Raw genomic sequence first — 22519 nt, forward strand, 5'->3', positions numbered from 1 at the left:
TCATGTCATGGTTAGAGCATCGCGATCGAGCCTCGAGCATCAAGCCTCGACGCCCCGAGTCCTTTTCTAGCCATCGCACATCGCGCTTCAGTCGCACCCTTCTCATCTCGCTGATATCTCCCTCTCAACCGCGAGCAAGATGGCAGCAAACGCCAGATACGAGCCGGCTCCTCAGCGAGACTCCTTCGACGACGAATATACCCAGCCCCCGCCTTCTTACCAGGCTACTGCGCAAGAGCCTCGCAGCGAGGATGACAACGTTCCCGATGACTTCAAGGTAAGTCTTGTCGCTTAGCAGACACAATACCATTGCAGATGCTAAAAAATAATAGTTTGGCGGCACCGTCGCGGAGGGCACGCTGCCCGTCCGTATGCAGTTCATCCGCAAGGTCTATGCTATTCTGTAAGTGCATCCTGTGTTGCCTAGGAGCCACGGCTAATACTGCGGTTCTTAGTACTGTACAGCTACTCCTTACCACGGTCATGAGCAGCATCTCGTTTTTCAGCGATAGCTACCGTAACTGGATCCAAGGCCAATTCTGGCTTATGATGGTTTCAGTCTTTGGTGCCCTCGGATTCCTCCTCGTCACATACTGGAAGCGCAAGAGCTACCCTACAAACCTTCTCTTCCTCTCTGGATTTACAATCCTTGAAGCATACTCTGTCAGCGTGGCTGTGTCGTTCTATGAATCGCGGATCGTGGTTCAGGCACTGGTTATTACCCTCGGCCTGTTCGTCGGTCTCACACTGTTCGCCTGCCAGACAAAGTATGACTTCACTAATTGGATGCCGTATCTCTTCGGCGCGCTCTGGTTCTTGATCCTTTTCGGATTCGTGGCTGTATTCATTCCCTACAACAAGACCACAGATCTCATCTACGGCGGCCTGGCTGCTTTAATATTCTCTGGCTATATCCTGGTTGACACGCAGCTCATCATGCGCCACTACCACGTCGAAGAGGAGATTGCTGCCTCCATCTCGCTGTATCTTGATATTCTCAACTTGTTCTTGGCCATCTTGCGCATCTTGAACAACCAGAACAACAACTAATCGTTGAGAATCTTCCAATCTACTCGGCGATGCCAGCATTCAAATTGGATCATGCACCATTTGCTGACACTGGTGCTTTCTATTCCGCAGTCCACATGACATCTTTGAATTCTTATGCGAGTCTCTTTGCCTTCATAGTCATGCTTCTTCATTCGGCATGTAATACTCTTGAGTTCGATCCACGTATACTATGGTTCTTTCCGGCTCTCCTTTCTAGAATTTGACTTGAACACTGTAAATAAATAAAATACGCCATTTTTACTACCTATCTGAATATCCCACCACGAAGCCCCACGCCTACAAACACTTCTTCCTGCAGGCTCGGTGACTAGCGTAGGCAGTTCGACCTGTTACCTCTACCTCTCTCCCAAACTCTCTCCTACCTCTCCCCGCCGACCCTTCTTCTACCTCACAATGATTTTCGAAAGTCTGCCCACCGAACTTGTCCTAGATATAATAGCCCAAATCGATGATTTTAACAGTCTTGAGAACATGTTGGCGTCTCCACGAGTCAACGCTCTCTTCCAGGCTCATCATACTCTCATCTTGCAAGATGTACTCCGCGCGAATCCGATCACTTGTATGCCAGATATCAAAGATGATGCTATAATGTCGGCCTCCTCAGTAATTCTTCGTTCTACTGCTCAGATCTCGACCACTACCGCCAAGAATACCGCAAGCGCAAGCTGCCATCTTTGGGTTATCAAGAATCACTCCATATAATCCAGACAGCTGCCCAAGTCCAACGCCTTGCTTGTGCTTGCCTCTTCACTATGCATCAAAATTTCATCACCTCTCTCAGAAAGACACCTGCAGAATCGATAAGTGGCCCCCCTCTTGACACGGAGCACGCCAGCAGGCCCATGTCGTGGACCGAGGAATACCGCGTATACTGGACTCTCTGGCATCTCCAGCATTACTCCCATCTCCGCAAAGCAGCCACAGGCCGCTGGGGCTCGGATTCATCGAGGATCCAACGCATAGATCGCTTTAGGACGCGGTATCACATAGACATATACGTATCCCAAAGAATCTACACCGTGGCCGCTGTCCTCTCAGACATGGGTCTCGAACCCAGCCGGCCCGGATGGCCTGCCGACGACTCATTTTTAACAGATATAATCTCATGTTATTACAGACCATCACCGTGCGAGTCGCCAATTCCGTTCTTTTCATCCTTTGTCTTACCACAACCACAACCTGCATCGCATGCTCAATACAGTGGCCCTGTCACTTGGACCACCCCGCCTCCTCCCCCCCGAAACCGAAGCGACAATTGACTGGAGGCTTGCTCCTGTTACCCGCCCTGCGATCCAAGGTCATGTCGTACCTTTCCTTCGGGGAGCTGAATGGTTTAGGCGAAGCTATAGGAGCCGTACCCTCTCAGAATTCAAGTTGTGGCGGCAACTTGGCTGGTTTATCTGGGACTCGTGGCGCATGTACTCTGTGGGGCTGTGTGAAAGGCCTTGGGGTGTGACGGCCCCTACCCCTTATGATGAAATGCTTGAAGGAGTGACGGGGTCTGTGGAAGGGTCCGAGCTGGATATCGACTATGCAGCTAGATGGTTTGCAATTGCTGGGGAGAAGAAGCCTGTTAATGAAAGACCACCGCCAGGAGGAAACTAAGATCCAGACCCCTGCGTGGGATTGTGTACTACTCAAAGTAACTGTGGGAGGAGCCAATATGCGGAAGAGCAGGGTCGGGGGACGATAGGCCGATGTGCTGGCTATGCATTTTTACTATTTGAAATCAGCAACAAATAAGCACTCGGTCGAGAGTCGGAACAGTCTTGAAGTGCTGTAGCTTTCAATTACATGCAAGTGTGACTTTGCCCCACGCAGTGGAGATATCCGAAAAGGAAATTTATGCGAATCTTTAGGTATTCTCCGGTGGAGATGGGCTCAGACTGGGTCCGGCTCCATCTGCCATCAAGTCCAGGATTGTATACTTAGCCTCTGAGATATACCACCGATATAGATGAAATTACGATAAATTGATACTATACTATGTTCATACCGACTCATAGACCAGTTGGAGTGCGTTAGACAGTAGTTGATGCGGAGAGAGCGTATTCAACCTCGGAAAGATGGAAACTGGGATCGGCTTCAACTCCGTCCCACCACGAGCTGTCTACCCCGCGAATGTCATCGGCTGCCGATTCAGGACACCCCAAGCGCTCGCGAGTGTCCACCCAAGAGGCCTGGTCCTCAAGGTCCGCTTGTTGGCACCTGCACCTGACTCTGTGACCCGATACGGGGATTGCAGGCGCTGCGGGAGTGTATAAAGCTGGGGTAGTCCCGGCTCTTGGTTCTCCCCTTCTAACCGACCTACCTACTACATCTACTCATCTCAGCGCATCATGTCTTTCTCCGTACAAAGCAAGACGGCGATCGTGACGGGGGCGGGCTCTGGTGCGTTAATTTACCTCTCTATTTTCTTACTTACGGACATGTGCTAAGAAATCACAGGCATCAACCTGAGCTTCGCGAAACAGCTTCTCGAGAACGGGTGCAATGTCCTCATTGCCGACCTGGGACTCCGCCCTGAGGCTCAAACATTGGTCGACCAGTACTCCAGCAACTCTCCACGGGCAATCTTCCAGAAAACAGATGTAACCGTGTGGAAGCAGCTCGAGGAGATGTTCACAGTAGCGGAGAAGGAGTTCGGCGAGATCGACATCGTGTGCCCCGGAGCGGGTGTCTACGAGCCGGTATGACATGCGTACCTTTCTTTCTCCCTACGTCGCCTGTACTAACCTACAAAGCACTGGACAAACTTCTGGCGCCCCCCGGGAACCCCCGCAAGCCGCGACAGCCCCTCAAGCGACCGCTACGCCCTCCTAGACATAAACCTCACCCACCCAATCCGCACAACGCAGCTCGCAATCGCGCACTTCCTGCGCACCGGCTCAGACAGCACCCGCCGCAAAGCAATCGTGCACATCTCCAGCATCGCGGGGCAGAACCCCTCCCTCGCGTGCCCCATCTACGTCGCCACAAAACATGCCATCAACGGGCTTGTCCGCTCCCTGGGCAAACTAGACGCCCGGAAGGGCATCCGCGTGACGGCGGTCGCGCCAGGCGTGATCAAGACGCCGCTGTGGACGGACCATCCGGAGAAGCTGAAGATGGTGGATGAGGGGAAGGATGCGTGGGTTACGGCTGATGAGGTTGCGACGGTTATGCTGGCGCTTGTGCAGCAGGATCGGGTGAGTGAGGTTATTGGGGATCAAGAGGCAAAGGGCGAGGCGGTTTATCCGGTTAGTGGAGGGACGGTGTTGGAGGTTTCGAAGACAGTGAGGTCTGTTAGTCCGTTTAATGATCCGGGGCCGGGCGATAGGCCCGGGAATACGGTGTCCACGGCGGCTTCGGTCGAGGATGAGGTTTGGGAGTTGCTGGGGGGGAGTGCGTGGGGAGGAACGAAACTTTGATGTATGAGAGAAGACGTAATAGTAATATGATTGATGCGATTCTCTAAAATATCCAGTAGTGATAGCGATGGCTCAAATCCGAAGGGGATGGCGAAGGTGAAAGAGGAGAAGCGGAGGCCCGGATTGCTTGACTAATTTTGGAGGCGGCGATGCAACTTTGTCTGAGACAGTCAAGCTAAGCGCCTCTGCTGAATTCCCATTCCTCACTCAACCTCACTCACCACACCAAATCTCTCGACTCATTCCGACCTCCCAGCTCCTCTTGCTAGATTGTGCGAGGTGGCTAGTATGTCGGCCATCCTTGCCGATACTTTCAGTTGATTGCTTTATCGCTCGCTTCTATTCCATCATCATCCTTATCAGTTCCCCGTCGGTCGCATTTCGCCTTCGCATTCACACACTACCCTCTGTACCACCACAACATGATGGACGATGAAGCTGCGGTTGGGGCTGGTCCCTCTGATGGCTACCGGTCGAATTCTAGAAGGTATATATTTGAGCCCACTCATGCTGGGTTGGTGGATGTGGCTAACACGAACAGGCGTGGAGCTCGAGGGAAGCAAAATCCGGGGTATCAAGGGCAAGCCAGCTGGCTCAGCTGTGTGATTAACTTGGTTAATACAAGTGAGTACTCGATTAGCATTTGTGACATTGTATGATCTACTGCTGATGGGCTGTCCTAGTTGTCGGTGCCGGTGTCCTCGCCATGCCCCTCGCCATCTCGCACATGGGAATAGTCCTCGGAATTTTCGTGATATTATGGTCCGGTATGATGGCAGGGTTCGGATTATACTTGCAGTCTCTCTGCGCGCAGTATCTCGATAGAGGAAATGCCTCGTTCTTCGCTCTCTCGCAAATCACATACCCCAATGCCGCCGTTATCTTCGATGCCGCGATTGCGATAAAGTGTTTTGGTGTTGGTGTTAGTTACCTCATTATTATCGGTGACTTGATGCCGGGAGTTGTGGAGGGCTTTGTTGGAGGAGAGGCGGCGTACGACTTTTTGGTGGACCGCCATTTCTGGGTGACGGCGTTTATGTATGAGATCGTTGTTCGTGGGTTGGGCTGTGCTGACTGGACTACAGGTTGATCATTATCCCGCTTTCGTACCTACGACGATTGGACTCTCTCAAGTATACCAGTATTGCGGCTTTGGTGTCCATGGGTTATTTGGTGGTTTTGGTTGTCTATCACTTTATCATTGGGGACACGAAGGCCGATCGGGGACCGATTCGTGTGATCCACTGGGCTGGGGCTGTACCGATGCTCAGCAGCTTTCCGGTTATTGTGTTTGCTTTTACATGTCATCAAAATGTATGTCTCTCCCTGTCGCTATCTGATGCATATGCTAAAGGTGGTAGATGTTTTCTATCCTCAATGAGATTCAAAACAACAGCCACTTTAGGACGACCGCCGTTGTGCTCGCCAGTATCGGCAGCTCCGCTAGTACTTACATCCTTGTTGCGATAACCGGATATCTATCGTTCGGAAACAGCGTGGGCGGAAACATTATCGGCATGTATCCGCCGGGTTTATGGGCTACCATTGGGCGTGCAGCTATCGTCATCCTCGTCATGTTCTCATACCCTCTTCAGTGCCACCCATGCAGAGCTTCCGTCGACGCCGTTCTGCACTGGCGACCCAAGCCTTCTCAAAGTCGTAATGATGGCTCTCCCCACCGACAAGCCCTTCTACCTGGAGGCCCGCGAGGCTCCCGCTCGCAAGAACCAATGAGCGACCTCCGCTTCTCCGTGATCACGACCTCGATTCTCATTCTGAGCTACATTGTCGCCATGACAGTGTCTTCTCTCGAGGCCGTCCTCGCATACGTCGGCAGTACCGGCAGCACCAGCATCAGCTTCATCCTCCCCGGCATCTTCTACTACAAGATTTCCGCCCCAGATTCACCAACCCACCAACGTCTCATGAAAGAGGACGACGAAGCCGAAGACGGTTATATCTCAGGAGCCAGCGAAGCCGACGAGCCCAGTGGGCAAGCCCGCCCTCTCAGTGAGAGCGGTATCCTGCGCCGCCACACCCGCAACTGGCGCAGGAATCTACTTCGGAAATTGAGTCTTGCTCTTGCTATCTATGGAGTCATTGTCATGATTACCTGTCTCGTCACGAATTCTGTCTTCCTTGCGTCAAGCTAGACTGGTTCTTGCTAGGGTTTCTTTTACTTATCCAGGACACATTTCTCTCTTTCCAGGTTCCTTCCAATTTTTCATCTCTTTTTTTCTCTCTCCCTTAGTCTACCCATCTCCATTGGCGCTTTACACCGTCGTCTTTCCTTTCTTTATTTTCTTCTCTTCCATCATGCGATCTCCTTTTATCAATCAACCAGTATATAGAGCCCGTCTCGCGAATCCGCTATACCATTGCAACGGCGTTGGAGATGTGTTTGTTGTCATTCTCTTTTTTTGTTCTTGTTGTGTTGTGTTGTGGTCTTTTATGGCTACGGTCATGGTCACGGCTACGATTCTGGTCTTTTGGGATGCCATGTTTACGCTGTGGAGTTACTTGGTTAGATTTGAATTCAGAATCGAGAATGTTGGTGTTTATGTTTTCTTCGAGTTGAGAGTCTTGGTGGTTTCTGTAGGGAGTAGACTGGACTTATTTTTGTAATGCGCTGATTGCTATTTCTCTGTAACCTCTCCGCATATCCTACTAGTATGCCTATAGTCCTCCATCCTTCTCACAATGACCGGACCCTCCCATCTATCCCATTCATGTATCTTGTGCCCGATGCATCTCAAATTGCCGTAGGACGGTCTTATAGTTATGTTAGTATCTCTTCTATGAAGTCTCTCAACCCCGTTTAAGACTCGACTCGTCCCAACTACTCTCTTCATGCGATGCAGTGCCTGTAGGCAGGATAGGTATCAAAGCGCAAACGGAGCGCAAGATGTGATGGAGCTCATCCATCTCAGCCCAGGATTCCCGTTACGGATAGGACCGTTCATCTCATGACTTAAGCTAGGATTGTAGCTCAGCGTTCTTTTCATAGCCGCAATACTGCCTCAGTTCAATTCAGTTTGCTGCTCATGGTCGTTGTGTCCAATTCGTCCAGAAACTTGCGTCGCTTAGTTAGGGCTAGGAGTGCGCCTCCTTCCTCGTCATGCACGAACCTATTGTGCCCATAGGATCTCTCGACCTGCTTTTGTTGCGCTCTGGGTATATTTTAACCGGACCAACTATGTGACATTAGCAGCAATGCATCGTTGGCGTTCTGAGCATGGCGCGTCGAGATCCGCTGTAAATCGGAAACGGACTATGCGCTGGGGAAACTACAGTGTCAAAGGCTCGGACTTTGATACCGCAAGGAGGGAGGTAACTTCAGACAACGCAAGTGACTCGTGCCAATGCACTGAGCGGGGACTGTGATTACGCCGCTCCAAGGAAGAAAAGCCAGGAAATACCCTCTAAATATCCATCAGATTCCTCGACAGGCTAGCAGGTCCCGACTCTGATAATTTCCAAGCTCTCAGTGCCTCCCTGACACCATCCTCATCATCCGCAGCGTCTATGATCGAACGCACTAGATCACGCATTGCTTCCACTTTTGCCTCAAAGTCTTCAGCATGTACCCAGCCGTCCATAGGGACTCCAAGGGCGGCGAAGAGCTCCCTGCGATCCTCCCAGCTCCTCCCCTCGGCAACATGAAAGGCAAGCTCATCGTCACGGAAGGCCACAGGACAAGAAGACTGTGGCTGGCCAGTTAGACCCGCCCATTCGCGCCATGTCCGGAGCAGCATCTCTTGAAATAAGTACAATCCGTCATCATCCCATGTATACCCCGCAAAATCAATGAGTTGCTGTCGAGTTGAAGCCTGCGGGAACGATAGTGCTGAGAAGATATCATTGTCCAAATCGCGGAATTTGGAGATATACAGCTGCTGGAGTTGCGTTAGCTGGTATCGTTGCAAGTTATCCTCTTTCTGCTGCGCTGTGAGGCCCGTGGCGGACGGGAGGTCGAAGAGCAATCCCCCATTATGGATTTTTAGGAATTTGGGGATCCTGCAGTCGTGGAAAAGGGGGAGGGTAGAGCAGAATTGCCAGTCGATGATGCTGGTGATTTGGTTGTCTTTCAGGAATATGTTTCCGGGGTGGAGATCAGCGTGCCATAGCACAGACCGATTAAGGCCTGGGTTTGGTGGTATCAAGTGAGGTATAACCTCTAGGTACCGTACTTGTTGAGGATGTTAATGTGATGGTCTGGAGACTCTTGGCTGTCGGACTGCCTCAGGGAATCTGCAGGATGGCGAGGTTTCGCAAACCGCTTGATCCATTCTTTCTCTCGTCTAGTGATATCCAACGCATACGATGTGGAGGACGACCCTATTCTTATTAGTTGGATTCCCCAAGATCATGGCAAGGTATAGTCTTACAAGGCCCTCGATAACCACTCATAGATCTTCTCTCCCCTTCCCAAAATCGGATACCACAGCTAGGGCCGATGCAAAAACGATCAGCTATCCCAGGGACATCCACCCCGCCCTCAATATCCCCTTCATAGAACAAGCTCCCATAACACCCAAAATCGACAGCAGCTTTCTTGAGTTGGATACTCGCCAGCTGAGCCACAATGTCCACCTTACCCGATACATCCATAGATGGCCAAGCCCTGCTCAACTCGCTTCCAGCCGCTTTCTCCATGATGATATACTCAACACCCACAGGATTCTCTTTCTCGCCACTCCACGCAAACACCCGAGGGGCAGGTACACCTACCTCATTACGTAGGAAATCCAGCGTGGCGACTTCACTAGCCGTGGCGAATTTCTGCCGAATGTAAGGATTGGGGATCTTTGCGATGACCTGGACGTTGTTCGGCATTGTTAGGAGGAAGGCTTTGTTGTAGGAGCCTTCGGGGAGTTTCGCTATACTGATGCAGGATTTTGCGTTTACGGAGCGGGCGGCTGTTGTTTTGAGGGCGGCGATGTTGAAGGGTTGGTAGCGTTCTCGGAGTTGAGAGGCTTCGTTCCAGAGGAAGCGGCCGGTGGTGTAGGTGAAGACGGGGTTAGTTCCGTCATTGTCATTGTGTTGATTTGAGTGCAGTATACCTGACGAGATAAATTCAGTATGAATTAAGCATGTTTATGTTGATGGACTTACCTGGACCCGGAGGTTGGGAGGTTCTCGAGGAGGTGAAAAGGGGTACGTGGTGGGATCGAGGTAGTATCGCCCTTGTTCTTCTGAGCGCCCTAAGAGGCACCATAGAGACGGGTTGGGTAAGTCTATGATGATACCATACTGTCGAGGAAGTGGTCACTGTCGATGGATTGCTCAGAGTTGGTCGTCCACGACATGAGGCTCAAATCCCCCCAGCCACAAGGCTGCTTAGTTATGGCACAGCACCAGCCACAGGCTCTTGCCCTAACAGCTGGGGTGGAGATTGGTGATGGTTTGATATTAGCATGGTATTATTGTCTTTCGTACTGCGCCTTATTGATTCAGGTGAAGTTCAGCTCTGCTTTGATCGCAAGAGGTCTTCTCAAATTCTTAAGTGCATTCAAAAAGAAAGTTGAATTCCAGGCTTTTGAGGGCTTCGGTTAGATTTTGGTTATACTAGAGGTAAAGGCTGTGAGTTCCTCAGGGCTGGCTTGTATGCGTGTGGTCGCAGCTTGCTGGCTAAGTTGGAGAGGGCGAGGGTGTGAAACAGGAAAAAGAAAAACAGCACACGGCGGACGAGGTGGCAACCAGTGAGCATGATTCGCTCCTGTCAGGCACTGAGGCTAATTAGAAACCTTGGGCGCGGCATGACATGCTAGGACTCGAACCTGGCACGTTCAATTCACCTGGGCACCAGGTAGCAGGTGGCGGTGTAGTCCAGCATACGTAGAAGGACTCGAGGTTCAAGATTGTCATGTTTTGTCCATCTGACGTGGAGAAAGAATGGACAGCAGGGCCGAGAGCGAATTGGAGAGCTGGAGAGCGTCCAGCACGATCATGAGATTCTCCCTTGTACTATGTATAGAGGTCTCGATTCCCGGTTACTGGGACAGTCTGGAGGCAGGTATTTACTGCAATCTGAGGCCACTGCTCCACCGACTTTTGCTCAGACTTTAACTCCCTTATCGGGCGAGTCAAGGCTTTGGGCATGAAGGAGGCTCTTCCTGGTATGTCCCTGCGAAATTATTGGATGATTCCCAGATGTTCGGGCGCTATCGGCCTATCTAGATTCTATCGTAAGCTGCCCAGGCCCCAGGATCTGTGCGGCGGCGGCCAACATGGCCCCGAGTGCCGGCCGTCTTTCCTCTCAGAGGACAGTTGCCAGGAATGAGAGGTCTGCGCACCAGTCCTTGCGATGTGATGTTTACTTTTGACATTTGTGGGCATTGCCGACTCCAGGGGGGACGAATCAAAGAAAGAGTCTCTGTTGAGGGTGCTGTGCGGACTCCAGAGTAGTCTATTGGCCAAATCCTTGCCTTCACCGGCAGGCATTGCGCGATGATCATGATCTGCAGGTGCGTTCCCCAGAATTCGAACTGGGCGAAAGCCAATCGTTTTATCCAGAACTATCCACAATTGGGGGAATTTGGCTGAAATCGACAGGTTTTCACATTTGGGGGAACCTGGCCAAAATCGACAGCTTTTCACAAATGGGAGAAATCGGTCACTTTCTGAGACTTTTCCACGTTCCACATGCTTGCTATAAAAGCCACGACCTGGCTCTCAATGACCATGTTTATATCAGAGCAGATGAACTCAACCAGCCGCAAGGGCTTCTGGAATCAAGTCACTCATAAGCCATTGCTCGAGTCTTTATGATGCAACGAATCCCGAATCCACCCTCCGAGCCGCAATCGACATCCGACACTCCCTACCAGTCGTCCGAAATTGCAGCAGCTTTGGGCTGGCATCTCGGTTCGTCGTTAGGCTCGAACTATTTACCATCAAACACTTTTCCCCCTCACGTCGCACCGGACACTGGCTGCATACCCGAGCCAGGAAGCACATCGCCAGTTACCACTAGCTTCAGCTATATCACTCCATTACCCGAAACAGCTGCACCGGTTCCCCGGACGTCGCATACCTATGCCTTGCCTCATAGTCAGCAAGGTAGCGATGTCTTTGCTAGCAATTCATGGAGCAATCTCCCAGTGCCTATTCAACCTCGACCGCAGAACTACACCACAGTTTCCTCACGCAACGACACCGTTCCAGATCATGAAAACACTACAGGACATGAGAGACAAATGTGAGCTACACCTCCCTTACAATAAGCTCAAGTCCATGAGTGCTTACCAGTCCTCAAAACACTGTAGTTCTGTGCACACCCCGGTCCTCAGATGCAAATGGGAAGGATGCACTAGCTTGCACAACTTCAAGCGAGAAGGCGATCTTTTTCGGCACATTCGAACTATTCACGTCTATCCGAATGCTTTTCCTTGTCTTGTTGGGAACTGTACCAGAACTTTTGGCCGGAAAGACCACCTGTTAGACCATCAGAGGCGTTGTCATACTCGTGCCAAGCCCTAACTCTTCATGGAATGTCGACTTCGTTTGAATCTGTCTGATGGTCTTGAATACAGCAGGCTTTTGCTACGGAGAGGAGCTATTACAGCTTGAGATTTGGTAAAATATTGTCTTGAGGGGCTGTATTAGCGGGTATATATTGGTGTTCTCTATGTTTGAAAATGAGCGGAGTTAGGTCCTCGTTGCAAGATGCACTACGAAGCTTAGAGGAGGCCAATACAGGAGTGTGATGTCCCAGTTCAAAACATGGTAAATGAATTTATTGTTCCTCTGGTCTATGAACTCACAAGAACAAGCCGAACTTCCTCAACAAATCCACACAGAACATAACCCCAACTCTCACCAGAGGTCTTAGGGACTTATCATAGCACACTCTCAAAGGAACACATCTTACAAGACTGCGACACCCTTATCTGCTCTTGGAAGAAAAGTACTCTTACAATCCTGCTCTGCCTTCACTACCCCCAACCAATAAAGCTCAAAACAAACCCTTTCACTTTCTCGTCCCCCTTTCCTGTCTCCATCCATACAGGGACCAACCATCTCCAGAAGTGATCATCAACCTCCTCTATAGCAAGAGCACGGGTACCAGGCCTTATAAATCTATGTGGGGCATGCCGCAGTCAATGATGCTCGTCAAAGGGCTTGGTCGTCGTATAGTCATCGGGGGAAAGAAGACATCTAACGCCCCTGAAGTCTTTATCCTTGATGTGTCCCCCGCTGAGACGCTGTGTGGCTCTCTTGGTTATGTGGAAGCCCGGGGTCTGGTCCCGAAGCTCTGAGTTGTGATCCTTTATTTTCGAGTGTCTCTTGAGCTCGATTGACGCGTTTAGTGTGGTTTTCGAGGCTGTGTTCGTTATTTGTATCGGTGAATGGCGAGAACGCAATGAGAGGAATGATTGTGAAGGGGCTTGTGGGTGGCATTCTGGTTGTTGATATGGCGTGGGTGATTGAAGGTGAGGGTGAGGTTTTTGGTTCTAGTCTCGGGTTGAGAGCTAGGAGGTAGTTGCTTTAGATCGACCTCTATCTAGTGATGGGATGGGTAGCCACCGCATCTCTAGCTCTGGTTCTTGTTCTTGTGATTATGAACACCCGTTTCGTGTACTGATTGGGGGGAAACCGGAGGCTTTGAATAACGTTTAAACTCGCATTCAGGAACGAGGCAACTTATTTTCTCTTCCCAAAGTCTCAACTTGATAGTTCAATCCTGATTTATAGAGTGCAATCGGCTTTGAAATCGACCGATACTCGCGAGACTCGGCGAGGGCGGGATGCCGAGATGTATGGGGTCCCGCTGGATTATGGCCCCGTTGCGGACTCTCGGGCCTGAGTTAGGGCCGGCTGTAACGATGGAGGAGATTGCTCCTTAACTGCTTGAATCTAGTAGTATGCGGTAGCTGTCGATGCAACAGCGACTGGGTAGTGCAGCAGCTTTAGTGACCCCTATGCCTAGTACGTACTGTAGCGCTGGTAACTCATATAGAGTATCTGCTCATGCTAACCTAGCCAATTGCTTACAATATATCGATGGCTTACTCACATGAACATACCCAAAAGCCACATAGAGAGTGCAATAAGGAAACAAGAGAGACACTGTCAACATAAGAAACAACGGAGAGCCATACTAGGTAACAGTCGCCAAATACATAAATATCCTAAGCAACGCATTCCTCACAATTCATCCTCATCCAATCCCAACACCTCAGACCCATCCTCAAGCAAAAGCTCCCTCACCGCGGCTTTCTCCGCAGCCCTTCTCAACCTTTCCTCTCTCTCCTTCTCCAGTCCCTCCCGCTGAACAGCCGCCCACCCCTCCAACTCCCCAGGATTCCTCAAACACCAAAGCACAACCTCCCTCGTAGCAAACGTATCCTCAAGCCCGTCATGCCCACCCTTCCCACTCTGAACCTCCCTCCCAATAAACTCCCGCACAAGACTTTTCAGCCCCCAGAACCGACGACAATCAGCACCAACAGCATCCCTCGTCAGAATCGCCGAGTCAACAACCCGCGTATGAACCATGCCCAGCACGTCGAGATCAAAATTCAGACTGTGTCCCACAAGCACAGTCTGACTATCAATTACCCGCCACAGCGCATCCCGCGCCGCGCGCCATCCAGGCAGGACGCGTCCCTCTTTCTTCATCTTCAGCAGAAGAGGCGGCGTAACCCCGCTGATCTTGCTCCGCCATGAAAGAACTCTCTTTCCCGGGTCCACGAAGGTATTCAAGATGGTTTCGCCCGTGAGGAAATCGACGACGCTAAGTGTCACCACTTCACTGGTCTCCTGATGATTGGTGCCAAGCACGCTGACCATCTCGCAGTCTAGCACGACCGCTTTGCGCGCGGCCGGATTGTGAGCGGGCGTCTCTTTCATGTTGGCGAGTTTTGCGTCCGGTGGTATGAAGGCGTGCCGGGGGAGTTCGATGCAGCCTTTTCCGCCGAAGGTGTTGCAGTTCAGGCAGCGGGTTTTGGGGGAGGGTTTGCCGCGGCCGCGGAGAATTCCCTTCTGCGGGGTGTTAGCCTTACCTACTCGTGCAGATAATCAGTATGAACTTTTCGGGGCTGTGTACCTGGAAGGCTGCTCGTGATGGGTGGAAACGACATGTTGAACTAGAGGGATCGTCGAGTTTCCCTTTGATTACTGCCGGTCCCGTGGAGCATGGTTAGCTAACTAATTGGTTGCCTTTGCTTGAGGACGATCTGGGTTATAGATAGGGAAAGGATAGGAACTCACCTCCGCAATTAGTGCACTTCCCCTTCATATCAAGGTCCGACATTGTGGGCTGTCGGATCCAGTACCGTTCGTTGGAAAGACATTCGACAAGGTGGCACTGCTGCCGAAGGGCATCAAGGAGATGCTCCCGTTCGGAGGACGGGACAGATGACCAGCCGTCCTGTAGTTCAGCTGGAACCTCAATGGCCTTTGTCATTGTGTCTGTTTTAATATCGTTTTCTTTCCCTTTTTGCTTCACTGCTGCTGAGATCGGTGATAAAAGTTCAGTCATAGCCGTGGCCACCGTAGAACCAGACTTGGTGGACGCAGCATTCTTCTCCACGATTGACATCTCCAGATAGCCCTCAAAGACAAACCCTGGTGGCGCGACCGGTAGCTGTGCCACTTCTGGCTGGCCTTTGTTACCCTCTGCTGCCTTCTCTTGCTTCTTCTTGCTCCTCTTTGGCTTTTGCGTCTGTGTCGACTGTGTTGCTGGTGTCAGCGGTACACTCGAATCGGACCACGGACTTATACCCCCTGTGTCACGGGAGGAGGATTCAGTAGCAGAAGGGAGAAGGACACCACCAACGGAATCTTCCGAGGACGTAGGATTTGTATTCAAAGTCAAGTTCTTCAACTCATCTACCATCTTCCCAGCAGCAGCAGCAGCAGCAGCAGCAGCAGAAGATTCGGCACTTTTACTGGCACTCTGGGTACCAGCCGATAGAAGCCGAGCTTTGTGCTTCTGCGACATGCGTTTGTGCTTTCGAAGGTCATTTTTGGATTGGAAGTTCTTCTTGCAAATGTGGCATGTAACCTTCAAGACTTCAGACTTTGATGGGGTTGCATTTTGTGGTGCGCTTGCGGTCGAGGTTTGGGTTAGGGATGGGTTTGGGACTAGAGGGCACTTGGACGTTAGCGTATTGAACGTTGGACGCGCGCATGGTATAAAGAGTCAGAAAAGAGACGCAACACTTGCCTCGAGAAGCTGCATTCCCTGCTTTAATGTGGACTTTGGCGGTAGTCAGGTGCATCTGTAGTGCATTCTGGCTGACGAATTGTCGTTGGCAGGATGTGCAGGAAAAGGGGGTTGTAGGCGACATGTCTGATTTGTTGAGAGAATATGGTATTGAGCGCTAAGAGAAAGTTCTGCTTGGCGCAAAAAGAAGAGCATGGAGGAAAAATGTCTAGATTTGAGGAAACGTTGACCTGTCGACCTATATATACTACGGAAGTAGTCACTAAATCATTTTGAGACAGCAGAATACGCAGCACAGGCACCTGCCACAGCCCGAAAACAGCCTGCCAGCTTTGTTTGTAATTTTGGAAGAAGTCCAGCTGAACAGAGGTGTTGCTAAGTAGTGCTGATAGCCAATCGATCGGGTGGCGGTTAAGTTAGTTCGGCGGCACGGCACGGCGCGGTGCAGCTCAGCCTCGTTGCGGGCCCGGGCATGGGTTAGGGCTACTCCATTCGTTGGCTGGCGTGTTTTCGAGTCCACGAGATAGCCTTGCCGTTCACTATCGCAAGCGCCCTCTTCCTCTTACTAATGGGGGTTTCAATGGATCCGGGACCACGAGCGAAGGGAACAGGAAGCAAGGTCCTTAGTAGTATGGAAAGCGCAGGAGAGCAGCTGTTCGGGTGTGAATTAAAACGGGTTATCCAGTTAAAGCCAAAATTTAGGGTAGAGGTATGAATGCTAGTATATAATATGGCTAGGAATATATCTTGGAGGCTTTGTTGCCTTCTCATCACTAGTGCCACCGATTTGTCCACGCCTACCGGTATACGATATTAAGCTATCTTAATGATCGGTTCGAGCAACCGTTTTGTCCTAACTCCGTCAAGTCCTGAGCGACTCAATGAAGGCTCCGATCTGCGAATAAGAATGTCAGAGGCTTCCGAGGCTCTCTGAGACATTCTGTCCGCCATTTCCAGTCGACCTTCGCTGCGGTACATTGCCTCAAGACTCCGTACCGCTCTCATCGTAGACGAATGGTAAGGGCCAAAAAGTTCTTCGTTGCCGGACAGAGCTACTCGGAACATTTCCTCGGCCTTGACGTATTTTCCTTGTGCGTGGTAGACCTCTCCTAGGTTGTTGATGGTATTTTGCGTGGAGGCGTGGCCGGGTCCAAGAACTTGCCTTTTACCCCGGAGCGCTTTGCTAAGCATTGTCTCTGCCTCCAACATTCTTCCCTGGTAAGAATAGAGTCTTCCGAGGTTATTGTAAATTAGTACGGTGGGCAATTGGTGAGAACCTATCGCGCTTCGGTAACCTTCTAGTGCCTGTTGGTACAGCTCTTCAGCCTCCGGCAGCATGCCCGATTCTCTGTAGAAATCGCCAAGCCTATATACTGCCTCATAATAGGCTGTATGGTTGGGACCATGGGACTGTTTCCTGTCGAATATGTTTTGGCGGAGTGTCTCCTCTTTCTTGTCTAGGTCGAGATGATCATCCAACATTGTCCCGAAGCTATTGACAGGTTCATTCCATTGATGCTGATAGAAGGGCTCCCGCCCGTCTACCTGATCTGACTCGACAAGATTATCTGTTTTCTCTTTACTCGGCTGACGCTGGCTTTGACCCGAAAGCGACGTTAGAGTTGTCTCTTGTTCCGACGTTGAGCTCTTGAAGAGACTCGAAAATGAAGTCACCCTGCTGATTGCAGAATTCTCCGAGATAGCCAAATGCTTGAGATGTGTGATAAGTGGTAGTGTCTGGGCCCAGTGAATGCCCACAATTTGCGGAAATCCAATTTGTGGGCTGGTAGCAAGTAATTTCTGTCGTAACATTCTGTAAGCCCATTCTTGCATTAAGCGATATCCCGGAATATCAAAGAGTAACAGGTAGCTCGGCTCAGATATATCGAACGACAGCCTTTCATCTTCACTGAACTTGATCAATTGAGTGTCTGGTTTACGTTTGAGAAGAAGATGACCCCATTTCTCGTTCAATGGAGTCTGTGCAGGATGTACAGCTAGGAAAAGAGTGCTCGTCTGAAGGGCCATACTCGAGCTTCGAGCCGGACGCTCAAACGGTAGAAAGGCTAGTTGAGGATCAACCGCCCAAGCAGTAAATAGCACCCAAGTATGCACATAATCGAGAAAATTGCCGCAGTCGACCAACTGCATTTCAAACATGCTATACAGATCACACCAGTCTGTGTTGGCACCACCAGTATGCAGAAGAATATAAAGGCGGCTGAGCACCTGAGCCTTAACGTCCTGACGAAGCTCTGCCTCAGATAGTAGAATTGATAGATTGACCTGGACATCGGTACTCGAAGATACCGGTGACAGGCCGACTTCAACAGCTGCGTAGCAGATTTTCTCAAAGGCTAGGAATAGATTCAAAGATGCGGAGCTCTGGTTCTTGCACAGCATGCTCCAGGCTTGATCCGCCAGCTCGAGCTTTTTCATGCCGAGCTCGTAGATATGTTCTGCCGCATATTCGTCCTGGGTGATTACCTTGGCCACGAGAGATGCATTCAAGAGGAATTGTGCTTGATATAGGGAAATCATCGAATAGGCGCATACATCAGGATCAGATAGTGCTGATGGCTGACAATCTTCCTCGGCAATCTCTTGCAAGAGCTCTCGCAAGTCTGTCTCTTGTAGGCTACTCATAAGAGGCTGGAGAGCCTGTAGTATCCTGGAAGCCTCCCAGAGGAGACCATGCTCCTTTAGGATGCAAAACCACTGAATAAAGCCATTTCTTCCTCGGGTAGCTGCTCGCGACACTGAGGGACAGCGCATCCAAGTTTCGTCTACCCATTGTGATGTCATGTAGCCTATCGCGGTAATACTGACGTAGATCTCGACTATATGAATCTAGTCATGATTAGCCATCAGCGACTCAATCGCTACTTTAGGGACAAAGAACTAGCCTTCACTTCGGTGAAACAGCCATCAAAAATGTCCACACTCTCAAGCTCTAGGAACTCCCAAGCACGTTTGGCTTCGAGTAAAGCCGACCTGAGGGCTCCCTTCGAGTAGATAGTCGCAAGAGACCGAAGCAATATTAATAGTTGCCTTTCGTGAACACCATAGGTATATTCGTCCTTCGCCAGACTATCATCCAAGAACTCTGCAGCTCGTTCATAGCGGCCTTGTTCCAGTAGCATGTCGGTATACTCCACGATGACGGGCGTTAATAGTTGGTACTTCTCGAGGACATTGTTAAAGAATGTGTCAGCCTCCAGATATTGGCCCATGCGAGACAACATGACGAAGTGTTGAATCTCCTTTTCCACATCTTCTTCCAGAGTCAACTCCAAAGGCACTGTTGTGGCCCCATGTAGCACCTCACTGTAAACTGCGTCTTGTGAGGACATTGCGTGCTAACACCATTTGCCAACGAGCCAACAGCTAGGTGTCAAATAGTCTATGCACAGACTACAAGATAGCAACAACAAATGAGTTGTAGACTGGTATCATCCGGGAAGTCTCTTGAAAGTATTAGTACTCCGTAGCTATTTCAGATTGAGGCCAAAGGTTCTGCAAAGACAGTCCTTGACTGCGCCCGGGTAGGTAATAAAAAACAAAGATATAGGTTGGGAGGTTGTTGGCGGGCGGGGAAGGCGAGGATTATCCATAGGCAGTAGGCCACGTATCATTGCGCTAAAGGCTGGGGCTTTGAAGCAAACATCGGCCTCGGTCCTGAGTCGCATTTCCCGTTCAAAAAAGACCACTTCGACTCGAGGCTGGAAGTCACGATAACTTTCCAGATTCCCCCAACAGGTAGAAACCGCCCTCGCGTCCCAAAGAGGATCAACCTCGAGGGATCCCATCTCGAGATAATCGCACTTCATAATGCTGGTTTGGTAGTGTGTATGGATATCTTGATGCACATTAATTCTTGAGCTTTACTATGTGGAGTCGCTACTCGAAAGTACTGTCCGAACAGTCACCGCCGGACCAAGCTTATCGAGACCTCTGGGATACGCACAGACAAAGCCTGGGACTTCGACAAATAGGAGGAATAAAAATTGACTGTTCCTTCCTCCCCGACTCGAAATGGGGTTTTCTTGGAGATGTTCCGGGGGTGCCTGCTTGGTTGTTGTACCTTCAATTCCAGTTCAAGCAGTTAAACGAATGCAAGCTCGCTAATGCTAGTGTTGAGATTACCTTTACAGAGACAAAGCCGTCTCATGTGCAGTCATTATGTCGCTCCAGTCCTGGGCCCGTCGTCACGGATTACTATGGTCCTAGGGATATTACCAGAGGCCAGTTTGATGAGCTCAATTCGCCAGAGGGGTACGATACTGATGACCAATGGTCTTTGCGTGCGTATACCTGGCCCGTGGAAGGCGATGAAAGCGGACTACATCGTCGTGTTGAATGGATAATAAAAGAAGGACATCCTTCAAATCGAGCACTTTTGCATCACGACAAAGTGAAGGTTGGGCTCGTCCTTCGGCACGACTCAGACCCTTTCCTTGTTACAGTTCGCATAGAAGGAGAGCTTCGGGGAAATCGGGGCTGGTTCAGGTTCCCCTCAACCGCTCAATCTTCGACAAAAAGCGTCTCTATCCGAGTCTCACCATCGGCGAAAGAGTTGACGCCACTAGATACTATCGCAGATCGCTTGAACAGTGACATGACAGCTTTGATTCTACAGAATATTCATCCAAGCTCTCGTTCGCTCAAGAGATCAGTGACTGAAAAGCTTTCAGAGGAGCGGAGCCAGCCCACAAAGAGACCGCGAGTCCACGGCCAGGCCTCATTGTCACCACCACAGACTCAGACAAAGCAAGTATTGCATGAGAGATACACGATTGGTTGGATCTGTGCTCTTCCCATTGAACTGGCAGCTGCGAGAGGAATGCTTGATGATGTCCACGAGCCCTTACCGAGTACTATCAATGATAGCAACAGTTACACGCTCGGAAGTATTGGACCGCATAACATAGTGATTTCCTGCCTTCCCGCTGGTGTAGCTGGACCTACCTCTGCAGCAACCGTGGCAATCCAAATGACAACTACTTTTCCACACGTACGATTTAGCTTGATGGTAGGAATTGGAGGCGGTGTCCCATCAAATAAGAACGATATTCGACTCGGGGATATTGTTGTCAGCAAACCCACCGGAAGGCTTGGAGGAGCCTTGCAGTACGACTACGGAAAAACGGTGGCGGGTGGCAGGTTCGAACAAACCGGAGCTCTAAACAAGCCTCCACAGGTTCTTTTAACAACAATTGCCAGGTTACAGGCCGAGCATATCCTCGGTACCAATCACATTGAGAGTCATTTAGATGGAATGAGGACCAAGTACCCTGCACTCGCAAATGCCTGCCGTCCGGGGCGTGACAGCCTGTTCAGACCTGAGTACGAACACGACGAACCAAGCTCTTCCTGCAATGGCTGTGAATTGGATCAGACTCTTACTCGAGAGCCTCGCCCCCAAACCAGTCCAAAGGTCCACTACGGTGTTATCGCTTCAGGAAACCAGGTCATCAAGCACGCCGGAACCCGAGATCGTATCGCCAGAGAGCACGGCATACTGTGTTTTGAGATGGAGGCAGCAGGGTTGATGGATAGCTTCCCATGCCTCATTATCCGTGGTATCAGCGATTACGCCGATTCTCACAAGAATGATGACTGGCAGCCCTACGCTGCGGCAACTGCTGCGGCGTATGCCAAGGAGTTTCTGCTCATGACGCCCGTGCGACAGGTTGAGATAACGCCTAGAGCTTCGTGGGCATGATTACCCATTGGACTTGAATTCGAAAGGATGATGCCAATCAAAATGTTTTGTGGTCTATAGCATGGGTGGAATCCTTGATGACGAACTGTATACGCAACAGAATCGAGACGGGACAAGTGCCGGATCATTAAGGGCAAAAGCCCTGGCCAACAAGACAAGTGAGGCTCAAATAAGCTTAAATTGTTTCAACTCCTCGCGGGTTCGTGGTTGCCATTCTCGGATCGACGGAGCCTCTTCTTGCACGGGCCGATCCTCGGGCTGGAACCCTAAGTTACCGTACTCCCGAGGTTATTCTCCCCCATAAATACCTCACTCCCTACCCCTTCGATCTTCAATGTTTAAAGACTTTCAGCACCTTTATTTTGACCATGATACTACCACCAATAAACCCTGAAACTGCCTCTGGCGCACCAACCACACCAGAACAAACAATTGACGAAATAATCCAATTCCACCCCCTCACAATCTCCCTCCTCCAAAACCCAAACTACACCCTAACCCGCCCCCACGCCGACCTGCCGCCCTCCCAACGAAGCATAAACCTAATGGCCGGCCCCCTCTCCGGCCCCTCAAAAATCACCACACCACCATATATCTTCACGAACTTTACCGAAAACAAACTAACCATGATCCTCCATCTGGGCAGCAAAGTCTGCGGCCACCCCGGCATAATCCATGGCGGACTCCTCGCAACGTTATTCGATGAGGGACTCGCACGGTGCTGTTTTGCATCGCTACCGAATAAGATTGGGGTTACGGCGAATTTGAATGTGGATTATCGGGCGCCGGCGCTTGCAGAGGGGGTTTTTGTGTTGACCGCGGAGGTGGAAAGGGCTGAGGGGAGGAAGGTTTGGGGGAGGGGGTGGATGAAGCGGATTGTTGTTGGTGATGAAGATGCAGAGTCGACACTGGTTGCGGAGGCGACAGCGCTGTTCATTGAGCCGAGGGATATCACAGTGAGTTCTAGTTCAACTGACTTTTAGTATAATTTAGAGAGAGTGCTAATTATATTCTAGGGGCTGAGGAGCATTTACAAGGCTGCTTGAGTATTCGGGGAGGGATGCTTTTCGGCCCGCGGACTTGAGTCCTTTAGTTGCGCTCGACGCGTATAGAACTTAGATACAGCCCTAGAATCTCCAG

The 22519-nt window shown here is 50.6% G+C and overlaps 8 protein-coding genes across 8 annotated transcripts; 5 read left to right on the forward strand and 3 right to left on the reverse strand.

Moving 5' to 3' along the window:
* Positions 1-37: 37 nt before the first annotated feature.
* Positions 38-1508, forward strand: BJY04DRAFT_200675 (Bax inhibitor-1 family protein). Its single transcript, XM_073712972.1, has 3 exons — positions 38-277; positions 333-403; positions 456-1508. The coding sequence occupies exons 1-3, from the start codon at positions 140-142 to the stop codon at positions 1048-1050; spliced, it is 804 nt and encodes a 267-aa protein (XP_073565796.1). The 5' UTR covers positions 38-139; the 3' UTR covers positions 1051-1508.
* A 723-nt stretch (positions 1509-2231) lies between these two features.
* BJY04DRAFT_200677 (uncharacterized protein) lies at positions 2232-2835 on the forward strand. Its single transcript, XM_073712973.1, has one exon. It carries the CDS (start codon positions 2260-2262, stop codon positions 2674-2676), a length of 417 nt encoding a protein of 138 aa, XP_073565797.1. The 5' UTR covers positions 2232-2259; the 3' UTR covers positions 2677-2835.
* A 575-nt stretch (positions 2836-3410) lies between these two features.
* Positions 3411-6634, forward strand: BJY04DRAFT_210881 (transmembrane amino acid transporter protein-domain-containing protein; the record flags this gene model as incomplete). Its single annotated transcript, XM_073714320.1, has 7 exons — positions 3411-3462; positions 3520-3761; positions 3816-4455; positions 5031-5105; positions 5165-5519; positions 5567-5795; positions 5843-6634. The coding sequence occupies 7 exons, from the start codon at positions 3411-3413 to the stop codon at positions 6632-6634; spliced, it is 2385 nt and encodes a 794-aa protein (XP_073565798.1).
* A 1269-nt stretch (positions 6635-7903) lies between these two features.
* On the reverse strand, positions 7904-9699 carry BJY04DRAFT_223471 (phosphotransferase enzyme family protein; the record flags this gene model as incomplete). The annotated part of the gene is made up of 4 exons (XM_073717696.1): positions 7904-8625; positions 8667-8819; positions 8870-9544; positions 9597-9699. The coding sequence occupies 4 exons, from the start codon at positions 9697-9699 to the stop codon at positions 7904-7906; spliced, it is 1653 nt and encodes a 550-aa protein (XP_073565799.1).
* A 3885-nt stretch (positions 9700-13584) lies between these two features.
* BJY04DRAFT_210883 (uncharacterized protein) lies at positions 13585-15778 on the reverse strand (the record flags this gene model as incomplete). Its single annotated transcript, XM_073714321.1, has 6 exons — positions 13585-13615; positions 13723-14468; positions 14533-14603; positions 14697-15317; positions 15393-15492; positions 15590-15778. The coding sequence occupies 6 exons, from the start codon at positions 15776-15778 to the stop codon at positions 13585-13587; spliced, it is 1758 nt and encodes a 585-aa protein (XP_073565800.1).
* A 637-nt stretch (positions 15779-16415) lies between these two features.
* Positions 16416-16823, reverse strand: BJY04DRAFT_200697 (uncharacterized protein; the record flags this gene model as incomplete). Its single annotated transcript, XM_073712974.1, has 1 exon — positions 16416-16823. A coding segment is annotated over exon 1 (247 nt), but the record flags the coding sequence as incomplete, so codon positions are not given.
* Positions 16824-19543: 2720 nt separating this feature from the next.
* BJY04DRAFT_232012 (5'-methylthioadenosine/S-adenosylhomocysteine nucleosidase) lies at positions 19544-21697 on the forward strand (the record flags this gene model as incomplete). The annotated part of the gene is made up of 1 exon (XM_073719674.1): positions 19544-21697. One exon carries the CDS (start codon positions 19544-19546, stop codon positions 21377-21379), a length of 1836 nt encoding a protein of 611 aa, XP_073565802.1. The 3' UTR covers positions 21380-21697.
* A 50-nt stretch (positions 21698-21747) lies between these two features.
* BJY04DRAFT_223474 (PaaI family thioesterase) lies at positions 21748-22425 on the forward strand (the record flags this gene model as incomplete). Its single annotated transcript, XM_073717697.1, has 2 exons — positions 21748-22335; positions 22396-22425. 2 exons carry the CDS (start codon positions 21748-21750, stop codon positions 22423-22425), a joined length of 618 nt encoding a protein of 205 aa, XP_073565803.1.
* Between the last annotated feature and the right edge of the window lie 94 nt (positions 22426-22519).

This window comes from Aspergillus karnatakaensis (assembly GCF_047715665.1).
Source record: "Aspergillus karnatakaensis strain CBS 102800 unplaced genomic scaffold BJY04scaffold_73, whole genome shotgun sequence".
In the NCBI taxonomy this organism is placed as follows: Eukaryota; Fungi; Ascomycota; class Eurotiomycetes; order Eurotiales; family Aspergillaceae; genus Aspergillus; species Aspergillus karnatakaensis.

What these genes read in the sequence shown, in the direction of transcription:
- BJY04DRAFT_200675 (XM_073712972.1), top strand. Translation starts at nt 140, where the DNA reads ATGGCAGCAAACGCCAGATACGAGCCGGCTCCTCAGCGAGACTCCTTC. An exon ending in ACGTTCCCGATGACTTCAAG is followed by an intron (nt 278 to 332) that starts GTAAGTCTTGTC and finishes AAAAAATAATAG; the next exon opens with TTTGGCGGCACCGTCGCGGA. An exon ending in CGCAAGGTCTATGCTATTCT is followed by an intron (nt 404 to 455) that starts GTAAGTGCATCC and finishes TGCGGTTCTTAG; the next exon opens with TACTGTACAGCTACTCCTTA.
- BJY04DRAFT_200677 (XM_073712973.1), top strand. Translation starts at nt 2,260, where the DNA reads ATGCTCAATACAGTGGCCCTGTCACTTGGACCACCCCGCCTCCTCCCC.